The 13,711-nt window shown below is 41.0% G+C and overlaps 1 protein-coding gene across 1 annotated transcript in view; it reads left to right on the plus strand.

The window, feature by feature from the left end:
• The first annotated feature begins 349 nt into the window (after positions 1 to 349).
• Positions 350 to 13,711, plus strand: part of LOC140069851 (cholesterol 24-hydroxylase-like) — a 36,764-nt gene continuing 23,402 nt past the window's right edge. The window contains exons 1-5 of the mRNA XM_072116039.1: positions 350 to 594; positions 2,291 to 2,368; positions 4,634 to 4,715; positions 5,699 to 5,769; positions 7,217 to 7,303. Of these exons, the coding sequence (XP_071972140.1) occupies positions 458 to 594; positions 2,291 to 2,368; positions 4,634 to 4,715; positions 5,699 to 5,769; positions 7,217 to 7,303 (455 nt within the window). The 5' untranslated portion in view covers positions 350 to 457. The remainder of the gene's footprint in view (positions 595 to 2,290; positions 2,369 to 4,633; positions 4,716 to 5,698; positions 5,770 to 7,216; positions 7,304 to 13,711) is intronic.

The following is a 13,711-nucleotide window of genomic DNA, read 5'->3' on the forward strand; positions in this document are numbered from 1 at the left end:
CCTTCATTCCTCAGTCTTGTATCCATTTCTATACAGTTAACCTGTCGCTTGTGCCCAAGTTTCTGAGGCAGATCCTTGTGACCCAAATCAGATACCACTTACTCGCCCATAAATCAACAAGGACTATGACATCCCTCCCTGTTTATGTATGTATCAACTTTTGCAATGCTAGGCTACCATAAAATATAAACCTGCCCTGAGTTGCATCATTGTTGCAATAAGCTGCCTTACTCTTTCTAGGAAACGCTATGTAGTGACTTCACTGAGCTCTGGAGAGCTTTCCTTTATGTGTTTGGCCTCACCCAAGAATGTAAGAAACACGTCCTTTACTTCCTGGGGGAGGGACACTATGACTACTGTAAAGGCTGCAGTTCCTTGTTAGGATTCTGTGCTTGTGTTAACTAGCACAAGCAGTCCCTATCCAGCTCTGCTACCTGTCTCAGTACAAGAAGAAGACATGGGGGTGTGGAGTTTGCTTTCAGAGGCTGCTATATTGGTTCTGATCCTGGTCGTCATCTGTTTCCTAGTTTACTGTGGCTACATCCACTACATCCACATGAAGTATGACCATATTCCTGGACCTCCCAGGGACAGGTAAAAAGCTAGGAGGATACATAAAATAATGTTATGCATGGGTGGAGTTTTCACCCTGTTACTATCATATTTTTACTTTTCTGATGTACACAACAGTGAAAATCGCCTGTTTACTATCCGTTTTTAGAATGGCCAGCACAAGGCTGCACTAAATGCAATACTTATTAATTCACTAGTGCCCAAGGCCAACGCTTTAAATGACAGTGCGACTGATCCGTTAGAAAGTAGAGGATGTTTTAGGGTGCTGTCACACGGTGCGTTCGTGGACCATTCTTCGTCCGTTCTCAGTGCGTTTTTAAAGGAGAATGAGAATGCATGCGTTTAAGCAGCCGTTTTTACGGCTGTATATACAGCCATTTTCATACGTTCGTGTGAATGCAGCTTTACACTGCGCCAGATTAATCATACAGCATCAGACAATGATTAATTTTTTACGCAACAGGGAACTGTCTAGGTCTACTGTGCACTGGTCTAAAGACCCACACAATACCTCTCCCCCATTGACTATAGTTTATGATGAGCTCAGAAGACTCTGGGGCACATTTACTTACCCGGCCCATTCGCGATCCAGCGGCGCGTTCTCTGCACAGGATTCGGGTCCGGCTGGGATTTAAGATGGTAGTTCCTCCGCCGTCCACCAGGTGGCGCTGCAGCGCCGAAAATAATCTTAACGCCCCGGAATGCACCATCCCATAGAACAGTGATGGCGAACCTTTTAGAGACCGAGTGCCAAAACTTCAACAAAGACCCACTTATTTATCACAAAGTGCCAACACAGAAATGTAATTTGTGATTTTTACTCCCTTCTCTGTCACAGTTTTCATTGATACCAGCACCTGAGGCACCAATAAAGCAGAACATAGCCCCAGGTAGAACTGTCACTTAAAATAGCTCTGTGCACAGCAAGTCCTGGGCTGTCTGGGACTGAAGGAAGATACCTGGAGTCCTCTCTGGTGATGGCCTGAGTGCCCACAGAAAGGGCTCCGAGTGCCACCTCTGGCACCAGTGCCATAGGTTAGCCATCACTGCCATAGAAGGTGAAGGTGAGCGCTCCCCAAGCGACACATTTTCGGTTTTTAAATGCGGCGGTTTTTCCGAATACGTCGGGTTTTCGTTCGGCCACGCCCCCCCCGATTTCTGTCGCGCGCATGCCGGCCCCGATGCGCCACAATCCGATCGCGTGCGCCAAAAACCCGGGGCAATTCATGTACAAGCGGCGCAAATCGGAAATATTCGGGTAACACGTCGGGAAAACGCGAATCGGGCCCTTAGTAAATGACCCCCTCTATGTCAAACTGATGCAAATTGGCTGTGAAAAAGAGAAAAAAACACCCTTTTTTCATGCCCGAGAATTGTCTGCAGGTATCCTTATTAATGGATAAGCCATTCTTTAGATAACACATGCTGGGTTTGAGCCATTGAGCAATATAATAAATATTAACATATTCATAATTTATTAATGCTTTGGAGCCGTTTTTTGTCGGGCTATCCCAGGTTGTTTTATTTTGCACCTGTTCCAACAGATTTAGTTTTCTGAAACTTATGTCTTTTTTTATGTCTCACTATTTTGGCACAGGTTTTGTTTCTGACACTCTTCCTGCACCTACTTCTAAACCGCTTCCTGAATGAAAAAAAAAAAAAAAATCAGATCTAGTGTCACAAATTAATAAATTCCCCCCAATTTTTTTTTCTACAGTTTTCTCTTTGGACACGCACCTACATTTATGAAGCAGATGAAGAATAATTTGGTTGTTTACGACACTTTCCTGGAATGGTAAGTTAATCTGAGACAATAACAATTCATAATTAAATACTTGCTATTTATGAATTATTATTATTATGAGGGTCTTATTTGTCCTATGTGCTAATAGGATCTAATACTATAATTACCACAATGATTATAACTCTGCACACATTCTGGAAAGGGTCCCATACCTTCCAGAAGGAAAACCATGACGCACACAATTTAAAGAATGAACAGGGAGCAGTGTTAAAAGGGTTCACAAAAAGCATTGTGAAAGCATATAAGCACTGGTTCCCTTTCTTATCACTCTTTCTTATCAAATCACCCAATCTATAGATGTTTGAGTGGAAAGGTGGTCCATTCACAATGTTGGGTTAACATTAATAATGAATTCCTTTATTTTATATAGCGCACACAGATCACGCAGCGCTGCAAATCGGTCCCTGTCCTCAATAGGGATCACAATCTAATCCACATTGTTTAGAAAACACAACAACTGGTTGCCCAGGCACGTCAGTAAAAAAATAAACTGACTTGTCAGCTGTAAATCTAGATTAAAAGTTCACTTTTCATAGGTCCGGAATCTGAGCAACCAGAACTCAGCATATCAGATCAGTTCCGGTTGCTCAGCGTTCAGGATACATAAAGATACATAAGGCAAACTGCACAAGGTGCAGGGAAAGGTTCACTAGAGATATGACAGAAAAAATGCCAAAAAAGAAAGGAAAAAAAACAAGCAAAAATAAGGATACATGTCCACCAATGTCCACATTTTTGGTTTGGCTTTTTCTTCTTTATTTGCAACTTTATTTGGTGCATGTGCACTTTTGCAACTATTTTTGCATTTTGCATTTACATTTTTAATCTCCCTTCAAAGATCGCCATGGGTGAGTTTTCTGTAGTGTTCCTTAAGTTATCATTTGATTCCAGATGTGGAAGTCACAAAAGTGTCATAAATCCATAGCTGCCCCTACCAGGAATAGGAAATAGCTTAGAGCTGTTGTAAACTTTTTGGGGAATGTTTTGCAACTTTTGTTTAAAAAGTCCCAAAATCAATAAAATACATATGATCTGCAGAAAATCAGAAAAGAAAATAGTAGGCACACAAAGCTCGCCAACCCCAGAAAGGCATTTGCTGAGGCTGGGACTCTTTGTATCATATACAACTATGATGGACCTGGTACAAGGCATTACTTGGTCTGAAAATATATAGCCAGCACACAGTCTGTATTTCAATGCATTTTTCTTATTTCACATGATTCATTTGCATTTTGTTTTACAAATGCATCAGGTAAATGTATTAGGTTGGGTTGTGATGCAGCAATACGAAATGTACACTACTAAAATAAATAAAAGGCAGACTACATACATGTAACTACTACATACTACATGTAACTCCAACTCAATAAAACTTGACACTGTGAAATTCAACCTGTCCAGTTATGAATCAACGCTGATCTTGAATCAATTTATCCTGCTGTTGTGCAATTGGAACAGACAACAGGTAGAAATAATACTAATTGGTTCTATTGGTGGTGACCAGAGACCATTTCTTTCTCTGACCCTTTTTGGCTGCTTTGGTCACTTAGAGCACTATGCTGGGCAATTGACATTTGCCAGAAAACACAAAGATTGGCAGATTTGACATTGGCAACTTGTGCTCTTCACGAATGAGAGCAGGTTCACATGTGACAGCCGTGACGTGACGATATGGATAACTTTGTGCATCATGCAGGATCCGGCAGAATGACCAGTTGGCAGTGGGTAACAATGTGGGGAGGCAATTCTTTGTGTTAGCTAGAGGTTTCCATACTGTTATTAGATACTGGAATGAGATCCTCAGACCCATTGTGAGACTATATGCAGATGAAGAGGGCCCTGGGTTCTTTCTGATGTTGTCTCTCAGGACTATGTTAGGCCTCATGATGAAGGCATTGATGTTATGGACTGGCCTGTCCATTCCCCAGACCTGAATACAATCAAGCACATCTGGGACATCATGTATTGCTCAATTCACCAACGCCAGCCACATTGTACCACAGACTGTTCAGCGGGCTTACCACCACCCCCTTACCATCCCCACTGTCCCACTCATTATGAAATGAATGAGTTTAAACACAAAATGGAGAGATTTCTGAGCAAGTGAGCCCCAAAAGTTTTAAATGCTCTATTTTGTGACTTTCGGAAGCCAGAATTCTGAAATACAAACATGATAAATTAGCGTACTTACCTTTCTTGTTTTCACATGTTTTCACACCAAGTGTCTTGTGTGTCATAATAGTATTTATTTTCTAGGGTTGAAAAATATGGACCAGTGATACGTTTAAATGGATTACACACAGCATTCGTACTTGTAATCAGCCCAGAAGGTGTTAAGGCAAGTACCCAAATATGTCTATAGCAGATTAACCTTTGAGTTCAAAGTCACCTAACCATCTTCTTGTTATTAGCAAGCCAATAATGTGTCTAATGCCCTGCATTTACATTTCATTACATTTACATTTTACAAAAGCAGAACAACGCGTTCTCCTGCGCCTCAAAAATGGCTCACAAAAATCCCTCAACTAGGCGATCCTAAACCACTCCCTTTGGCAATTCCCTCTCCCCCAACTCCCACCCCCTTGCAATGGTCCTTCCCAACAGGCCCTGTCATGCGGGCCTACCCTTACTGTTCTGCAGTCCATCCTCTCCTATCTACTTAACCCCATAGTGACACGGCCTGAAAAGGCTCTAGTGACTGGGCAATTTTAGCGAATTTTCGTAAACGCTGGTTTAAGGGCCATGACTTTTTTGCTTGCTACCTTAAAATTTGCTGTGTTTTTTTGGGACACACGCAAAAAGGTAATAAAAGCTTTAACATTTTTTTTTTCATTTTTATTTGGGGTTAAGAGTGGAAAAAAGGCTTTTTTTGTAATTTATAGTACTTTTTAAAAAAAATTTTCATATTAATTCAAAATGAACATCATTAATGAATTTCACGATTTTGCTCTGTTGTTTTGATATTCAATAAGTATAGTCTCGGGCAAACGGGGCGAATATGGCAATGCTTTTTGTAGTGTAGCAAGGGATTTTTTTTTATTATAGGGGGAAATGTCATTGTCATCTAGGCAGGGTCCTTTCACTTGTGATTGTTGTTATGTAATGGATGGGAGCATGTTGTAATAAATATCACAATGAAATGAATAGTATACCATACTATCAATAAATACTATTTGCCTTGCATATAGTAATTTGAATATCAGGAAAGCTCAACCTCAAGGGCTATTTTTGTTGTTTTTCTCCATATATCTTGCATGGCCCGAGACAAGGCCTGTTATTTTTTTATCCTTCCTTATGCTTCATATTGTTCTTTTTCCTAAGGAATTCCTAATGTCGCCAAAATACAACAAAGATGATTTCTATAAACATGTTGCAAATATGTTTGGAGCAAGGTAATAACAGCTTACACATTAGGCTCTTCTTTGGAACCATTTTGCTTTAATGCATTCAACAGAAAAATGTATTCATTTTGAAAATAGTCTTATATATTATAAGTTGTATATAAGTTGTATTATAAGTTATAGTCTTATATATTATAAGTTGTGTCTCCCATGCTTCTTTGTGTATCTGATCTTACAATTATACCCCTTTCTGTCTGTACCCTGTATGCACACAATTTACTGAACTTTGTCTTAAAGGAAATACAGGCGGTCCCCTACTTAAGGACACCCGACTTACAGACAACCCATAGTTACAGACGGACCCCTCTACCCACTGTGACCTCTGGTGAAGGTCTCTGGATGCTTTACTATAGTCCCAGACTGCAATGATCAGCTGTAAGATGCCTGTAATGAAGCTTTATTGATAATTCTTGGTCCAATTACACCAAAAATTTTGAAACTCCAATTGTCACTGGGGCAAAAGAAAAAAAATTGTCTAGAACTTCCATTATAAAATATACAGTTTCGACTTACATACAAATTCAACTTAAGAACAAACCTCCAGACCCTATCTTGTATGTAACCCGGGGACTGCCTGTATACCATTCATGAAAAGCAAATAATAAATACACATACTCACCTGTCTTCCTCTTCATCCTGATCCCGGCGCTTGTCTTCTTTAATCTTGACACACCAGGATCACCTGGCCAGAGGCCTGAGCACAGGGCTGCTAATTATTGGAGCCCTCACTACCTCCCTCTCCCAATGCTTGGAGAGGGAGGTGATGTCAGGCATGAATAATTAGCAGCCCAGAGTGCAAGACATTGCGTCCCTGTGCTCCGGCCTGCTTTTTAAAAGTCTTTTTTTTAGGTGATCCCGGTGTGTCAAGATTAAAGAAGACAATCTCCGGAATCGGGATGAAGACGAGTATGAAATGTGTATTTTTGCTTTTATGGAGTGTTAGATTTCCTTTAAAAAGTCTACAGTATAAATATGATGCTGGTTTTGGAGCTGAGCCGGTGTTAGATCTCAGATATCTAACAGCGGCCTTCTGTAATCGCAGCATAGGAGACAAATATTTGGCCTGACTTTGGGGGATATATTTTTTTTTTTTTAGTAAACAAGTGACGTTTCCCATAAAAGAAGGAATTGTAGAAAGGACATATCATACCCTACCTGAGGGGGAAGTAGTTTAGTGGGGTAAAACCTGGTGAGAGTTTTTTTAAGTATATATGTTTCCCTTCCTGGCCAAAATGACAAATTTGATCCAAAAAGGCCGCAAAGTAACTTCACTAATGCTACCATTGGGATAGGACCCAGTCCAGTCCATAATACAGTAGGGTTCTGTCTAGTGCTGGGAGATTTAGTTGGCAAGTGACTAGACTTTTGGTGTATTGATTTGTGTATGTTTTGTGTTTATTGCTACATATTTTTCTCTAATACTTCTTATCCTCTTTAGATTCATGGGAACAGGTTTATTGACAGATCAAGATTATGGTCATTGGCACAAACAGAGGAGGATTATGGATCCGGCATTTAGTAGAACGTAAGAACCATTGTTGCTTCTACACACTACTTAGAAATTACCCATAACATATGACCATTATTTTAGAGTGATGTTCTTTCCCCACGATAGGCCATTATTATGTGATCAATGGGGAAAAAGGCATCCAACCACCGCAAGCCTTGCATAACACAAGCATGGCCTTTATATTGGTAGAAGCTCTGTAACAAGCAAGTGGCATGCAAAGAGCTGTGTACCTATAATTCCTAAATATTTATTCAAAGTACCCCTATGACACTTACTCATAAATCCAGCCACTGTCACTGGTAATCGTATATTACATATGTTATCCATGATCTCCTTCCTTCTAAAATCAACTTTTAAAAATGTGCTACTTAGCCTGAAATGCTCCTTGAGGTGTCAGCAGAGCCCCTCGGTGTTGTAGCTTCACAGGCTGTTAGACTGCCCTCCTCTGCTCTCTTAGCACTTCCCCCCTGCCTCATGTAATCTTACTGCAGCAGAGGAAGTTTCAGCACACAGTGGAAAGTACTCCTTGTAAACTGTAACAGCTTGTGAATCTGCAAACCTAACCCATGCAAAGGCCCAGGCACATTGTAACAGATCATCAGCATGAACGCCATATCTTGCAGCTGTATCGCAGTACAGGCAGTACCTGGGTTACGTACAAGATAGATTCTATAGGTTTGTCTTTAAAGAGAACCTGTCAGACAAATTAACCACCCAAAACTAAATATATTTTCATATACTGCCATTAGAAAGCATTGCCTCTATCCCTTACTTACCCCTGAGGAAGTCACAGTTAGTGACAAAAAAGGGTGGGGTCTGCCTCCCCCTGCTCTGTGCCTAATCACTCGCCGCTCATCTACTCCAACTCAATCGTTACTCTATACCAGTGATGGCGAACCTTTTAGTGACCGGGTGCCCAAACTATAACCAAAATCCACTTATTTACCGCAAAGTGCCAACATTGCATTTTAAGCAGTAACTTATTGCTACCTGCTCTTCAACATCTTTCAATCGTATCGGCCCCTTGAGGCCACTAATACAGTTGAAAGAAGGAGGGCACACTCAGACTATCATTGTAGCTTCTCACCAGGGTCTCTCTGTATAGTAAGAATGTAGGGTCCAGTAGGATGACCTACAAAGATACTGCAGTTCTATCAACACTTTCTCACTTTTATCACTTTTGGTGCTGTTTGGTGAGCTCTTGGGGTCAATGGCCTGAGTGCCCACAGAAAGGGCTCTGAGTGCCACCTCTGGCACCCGTGCCACAGGTTCGCCACCACTGCTCTATACCTTGGTATTGTATTGTTTACTTGCCTTATATGTGTTGTGTATATCAGAGGGTATCACCCTCCTGGTCACTCATGTTGAGACTCATTGGATAATTTGGTAGAGGATGTGTTGTTGCAGATTTTTTATTACATTTATACATTTTGGCAGGGTATGGGAACTGTGTAGGTGGAACATTGCCTTTTTTTGTCCACATACAGGTGCTAACTCATTGTGCACCTTTTTAGTGGTTTTTATTGTCTTTTTAAATTTTGATACTTGTCATTTTCTTGCATTGTTTTTTGTTGTTTAGTTAAGAATTATGATCTGATGCATGACGTTCTTATTTAAGCATTGCCTGCTTCCTATTTGTGTTTCTTCAGCCTGTATAATGATGTGACACCTCTGGTGCTGGCTCCTCTATGTGCTTCCTGGTGCTGGCACCCTCTGCAGCCTGTGTGTGCATGAGATACTCCTAAACACATAACTGACAGCCTGTATAATGATGTGACACTTCTGGTGCTGGCTCCTCTATGTGCTTCCTGGTGTTCGCGGCCCTATCGAAGCACTAGCAATGCTTTAGCATACATTACACACAGACATGAGCAGGGGGAGGGGTAACAAGGGTGACATCACTTTCTCTCTCCATATACCCAGTTCCATTTACATAAATAAATAAAATATGATTTTACAATGATTAATGTATGAATTTACTAGATAAAGGCTACATTCACACAAATATATGGCCGACGTATATACTCCCCCCATACACTTCTATGGGCTCACGGCGCCGTACCACTCTGTAGCCCGTAGAAAGATAGGACATGCCCTATCTTTCTACGTAATGCGGCACCCTGCGCTGTATATTCCTATGGAGAGGGGCGGGGTGAGCTGCGCTCATCCCTGCTCCTCTCCGCAGCGCCATTGTATGCCCGCCGTACCGTAGTATCGTGTGAATGTAGCCAAAGGCTGGGATGGAATCCTTGTGAGCTGTTCTAACAGGTAGTGGTGACAAAAATTGTTACAGATACCTAGTGACAGGTGTTCTTTAAGTTGAAGTTGTATGCAGGTTGAAAAAGGTACATTTTAGTTTAACTCAAGACAAAAGTATTTTTTGTTCCATGTGACTATTTCATTTTTAAATCTTCTGGGCATGGGAACCAGGATTAATAATAAAACTTCACTGCAGACACCTAAAGTTAGCTATAAGGCAGGGAGGGCTCTGGTAACACTCCCTAGCCCTTCAGACTCATTAGCAAAATTATAAAAATTGATTGTAGAAGGAAGGTGGCCATTGATAACAAATATAAGAAGATTTCCACAGGCTCTGAGATTGGGTCTATGAGTCTCTAAGCATCTGCATTGATATATAATTGTGTGTTATAATTTACCTGGCATCCTGACAGAATCCTCTGTACAGTCCCAATGGTAGGGCTTTGATTTGGATGCATTTCAAAAAACAACATGTGAGTTGTCTGTGCTGCTCACTCCTCAGCTCTTTGCCCTCACTTTTGTGCTGATGTACAGCTCCTCTCTTCCCCACTGATGTCAGCTCACCAGGCTCTGACTTCTATGAAGGAGCAGGAAGGAGGAGCTATATAGGAGCAAAAAGTGGGGGCAGAGAGCTGAGGAGTGAGCAGCACAGACAAGTTACAGGTTGTTTTTTGAAATGCATCCAAACAAAAGCCCAACCCCTGAGACTACACAGAGGATTCTACCAGGGTGCAAGGTAAGTTATAACACCTAATTATATTGTAGAGCAGAAGGCATATTTGCAATGCAGCTGTAATAGGCTTTTGCAACCTGTCTTAAGTGAAAATGAGGTCCCTGGTGACAGATTCCCTTGAAAAAATGAAAAGATGGAAAATCAATTTTCGTAATATAGGGCTCAGTGATAAGCTGATAACAGGCTGCGGTGATCGTCCATCATTGCATCTAGAGCAAGAATGGAGAACCTTTTAAACTTTGTCAAAATTTGTAAAAAAAAAAAAAAAGAAATCTAAGCATAACTCGTGTGGTGGTCCCTTCTAGAAAAATAAATAATTATGTGATATTTGTAGGTCTATTAACAAAAAGTTCTCCTTCTCCAGTATTGCTGAGCAGTAAATGTGGTGTGTACACTGGCAGCAGGGTATTTTGGTATCTGCTTTAAGATAATGGCGGGGGTGTAAGGAGCACACATGCCTGACATGACATAAGACCCACCTTATTTGCGCCTCTTAATTTGGGACTGACCCAACGGCTCTGTCTGCTACTGGCCGGCCTCTCCCACATATATATGTGTGCATGTGTATGCTGTATAAAGTGTATGTGTGTAAATTATATATATGGCGTGTATATAGTGTATGTACTGTATGTGTGCATGATGTCTATATGCTATATGTATGTATGCACAGTATGGGGCACATTTATCATTATTTATTATACACCTGTACAAGTGTCAGGATATGGGATAAGTGGATCCACTGGACCACAGCAGGAGGTGGTACTAGCCGACACCTGGGACCGCAGTCTAAGTGGCACCTGGTCTTCACCAGAGCCCGCCGCAAAGCGGGATGGACTTGCTGTGGCGGGGTATCACCACGTCCTTCCACAGGTGTGACTAGCCTGCAATGGCAGCCGAGGTCGAGGTACCTTAGCAGGAGATGGTCTCAGGGTCAGCGCAGGCGGCAGAGATGCAAGGTCGAGTCCAATCCGGGGTCAGCAACGGGAGGTCCACGCAGATGGGAATGGGAACACAGGAACACAGCAACACAGGAACACGGAGGGACTCTGGTAACACAGGAACACGGAGGGACTCTGGTAACACAGGAACACGAAGGTACTTTGGTAACACAGCAACACAGGACTCAGGAGCAGGAACACAGGGAAACTTTGCAATGTTGCAAGGAAGCTTTCTTTATGGCATAAGCAAGGCAGGAAGGGAGGTGCCGGATTATAAGGTGGAGGTGTGCAGCCAGCGCACCAAACAGTGGCGGGGACGCGCACACGGCAGTCAAATGGCGAGAGGGAACCGGGACAGGTGAGTCTGGCGCAGGGGCTGCAGCAGGGGCACATGGAGGAACACGGGAGCGCCCGTGATCCCAGACAGGGATCACGGGAGCATCACTGGCAACAAGCTGTGTTTTATATAAGTTTATATAATGTATGAATTTATGTGTACTCTATTTGTGAATGTATAAATGTATATATGAATACGTAAATTTGTGCGTATGAGTGTGTACATGTATAAAAAAAAGCGTGTGTATGAGTATAGGACTTTATGTGTGTATATAAATGAGTGTTCAAATATGTATATATTTATTGTTAAAGGGGAGGGGGGAATGCAGAAATCAGCCTATCCTAGTTACGCCCCTACCTAGGGGGCAGTATTATAGTAGTTATATTCTTGTACATAGGGGCAGTATTATAGTAGCTATATTCTTGCACATAGGGGGCAGTATGATAGTAGTTATATTCTTGTACATAGGAGGCAGTATTATAGTAGTAATATTCTTGTACATAGGGGGCAGTATTATAGTAGTTATATTCCTGTACATAGAGGGCAGTATTATAGTACACACAGAAAAAACTATCACAAAGATACTTTTGTGAAATCAGCTCACCCTCTCCGTTCGAACAATCCTCTTGGTCTTGACTCTGGACACTCCAGCACGGACAAACCTCGGTCACAGGTGCAGGCAGCATTAGACAGGAAAAAGAACTATTTCCAGCTGGACATCAGACGTCAGTTTTTAGGATAAAAAGTAGCAAAATTTTATTTGAAATCCATTAAAAAGGAGTACAATGGTACATGACACAGCATAAGGAATAAAAAATAGCATCAAAGCTTACGCGTTTCGGTGATTAGACCTTATTCATAGCTTCTGCACAACTTTCTGCAGTCTGGCTATTTAACCCTGCCCTTTCAATCCCATGGATCTCTGGGTAAGGTTTTCTTAACCCTTTCCATGATTTTTTGTATAAAGCGTAAAGCGTAAAGTGTAAACATAGAATGTAAACATAAAGTGTAAACATACATAGAAAAAACTTTACATGTTTAAAAACAAGGAAAAACAGATGGTGATTATCACCTTAGTACCTGCAAGAAAAAGTGTAACTTTTCATTGTTTTTCTATCAAAGAAGCAAAAAAGAAGAAGCAAAAAGGAAGGAGGAAAGTTATATTACGTGGGGGGCATTATCGGATATTGGAAACAATATTCTATATTTATTATTATTATTATATATTTTATAAGTTAGCAGTTTTTTAGCAAAAGTGAATCAAATCTTGTTTCTTATTTAATCCAAACGGGACCCTAGTTTTTAAAGAGAAGATCCAGTACGTTTCCCGATTTAAAAGGATCCTCCTAAGATCTCCCCCTCGCTTAGGTTTAATAACTTTTTCGATACCCCTGCATCTGAGGACACTGCAGTCTCCGGCATGATGTTCCCTAACATGTCTAGATACTGCGGAAATGTTAACCGCACTTTCTGAACTGACATCAGAGAAATGTCGACGAATGCGGGTTTTAAGATTGTTTGTAGTACAGCCTATGTAATCCAATCCACATGAAACGCATTGTATCTGATAAATTACAAATGATGTATTACAGTTTATGAATTGTTTTATTTCATATTCTGTATCATTAGAGTACGAGGAGAAAAATTTGCTTTGGATCGCATACCTGCAGCACTTACAACGGTCTGCTCCACATTTGAAGAAGCCTTTAGTGCTGAGCCATGTGGTATGGCCTGAACTTGATTGGTATAGGCTTGGTGACAGTAAATTACTAAGATTTGGAGCCTTTTTAGCTACACATTTTGTATTATTGTGCATAATTTTAGACAGTATGTGATCAGTATACAGGATAGGTAGATTTTTATATATAATTTTTTCAATTTCTTTGTACTGAACACTGTAGGTTGTAGTAAACACAATTGGTTGTTGTTTTTTGTGTTTGGATTTTTTATTTTTATTCATGTTAGTCAAATCTGAACGGGGGATATTATGGACTATATGAGAGGCCCTTTTTAACATCCACTCCGGATATTCTCTCTTCTTTAATTTGTCCCAAACCTTTTTCTCCTCTGTTTTATACAGGGAGGATGTGGAACAATTCCTTTTAGTGCGGATAAGTTCTCCTGTAGGGATATTCTTTATAACATGATTGGGGTGG

Source organism: Engystomops pustulosus, chromosome 7, assembly GCF_040894005.1.
Source record: "Engystomops pustulosus chromosome 7, aEngPut4.maternal, whole genome shotgun sequence".
NCBI lineage: Eukaryota > Metazoa > Chordata > Amphibia > Anura > Leptodactylidae > Engystomops > Engystomops pustulosus.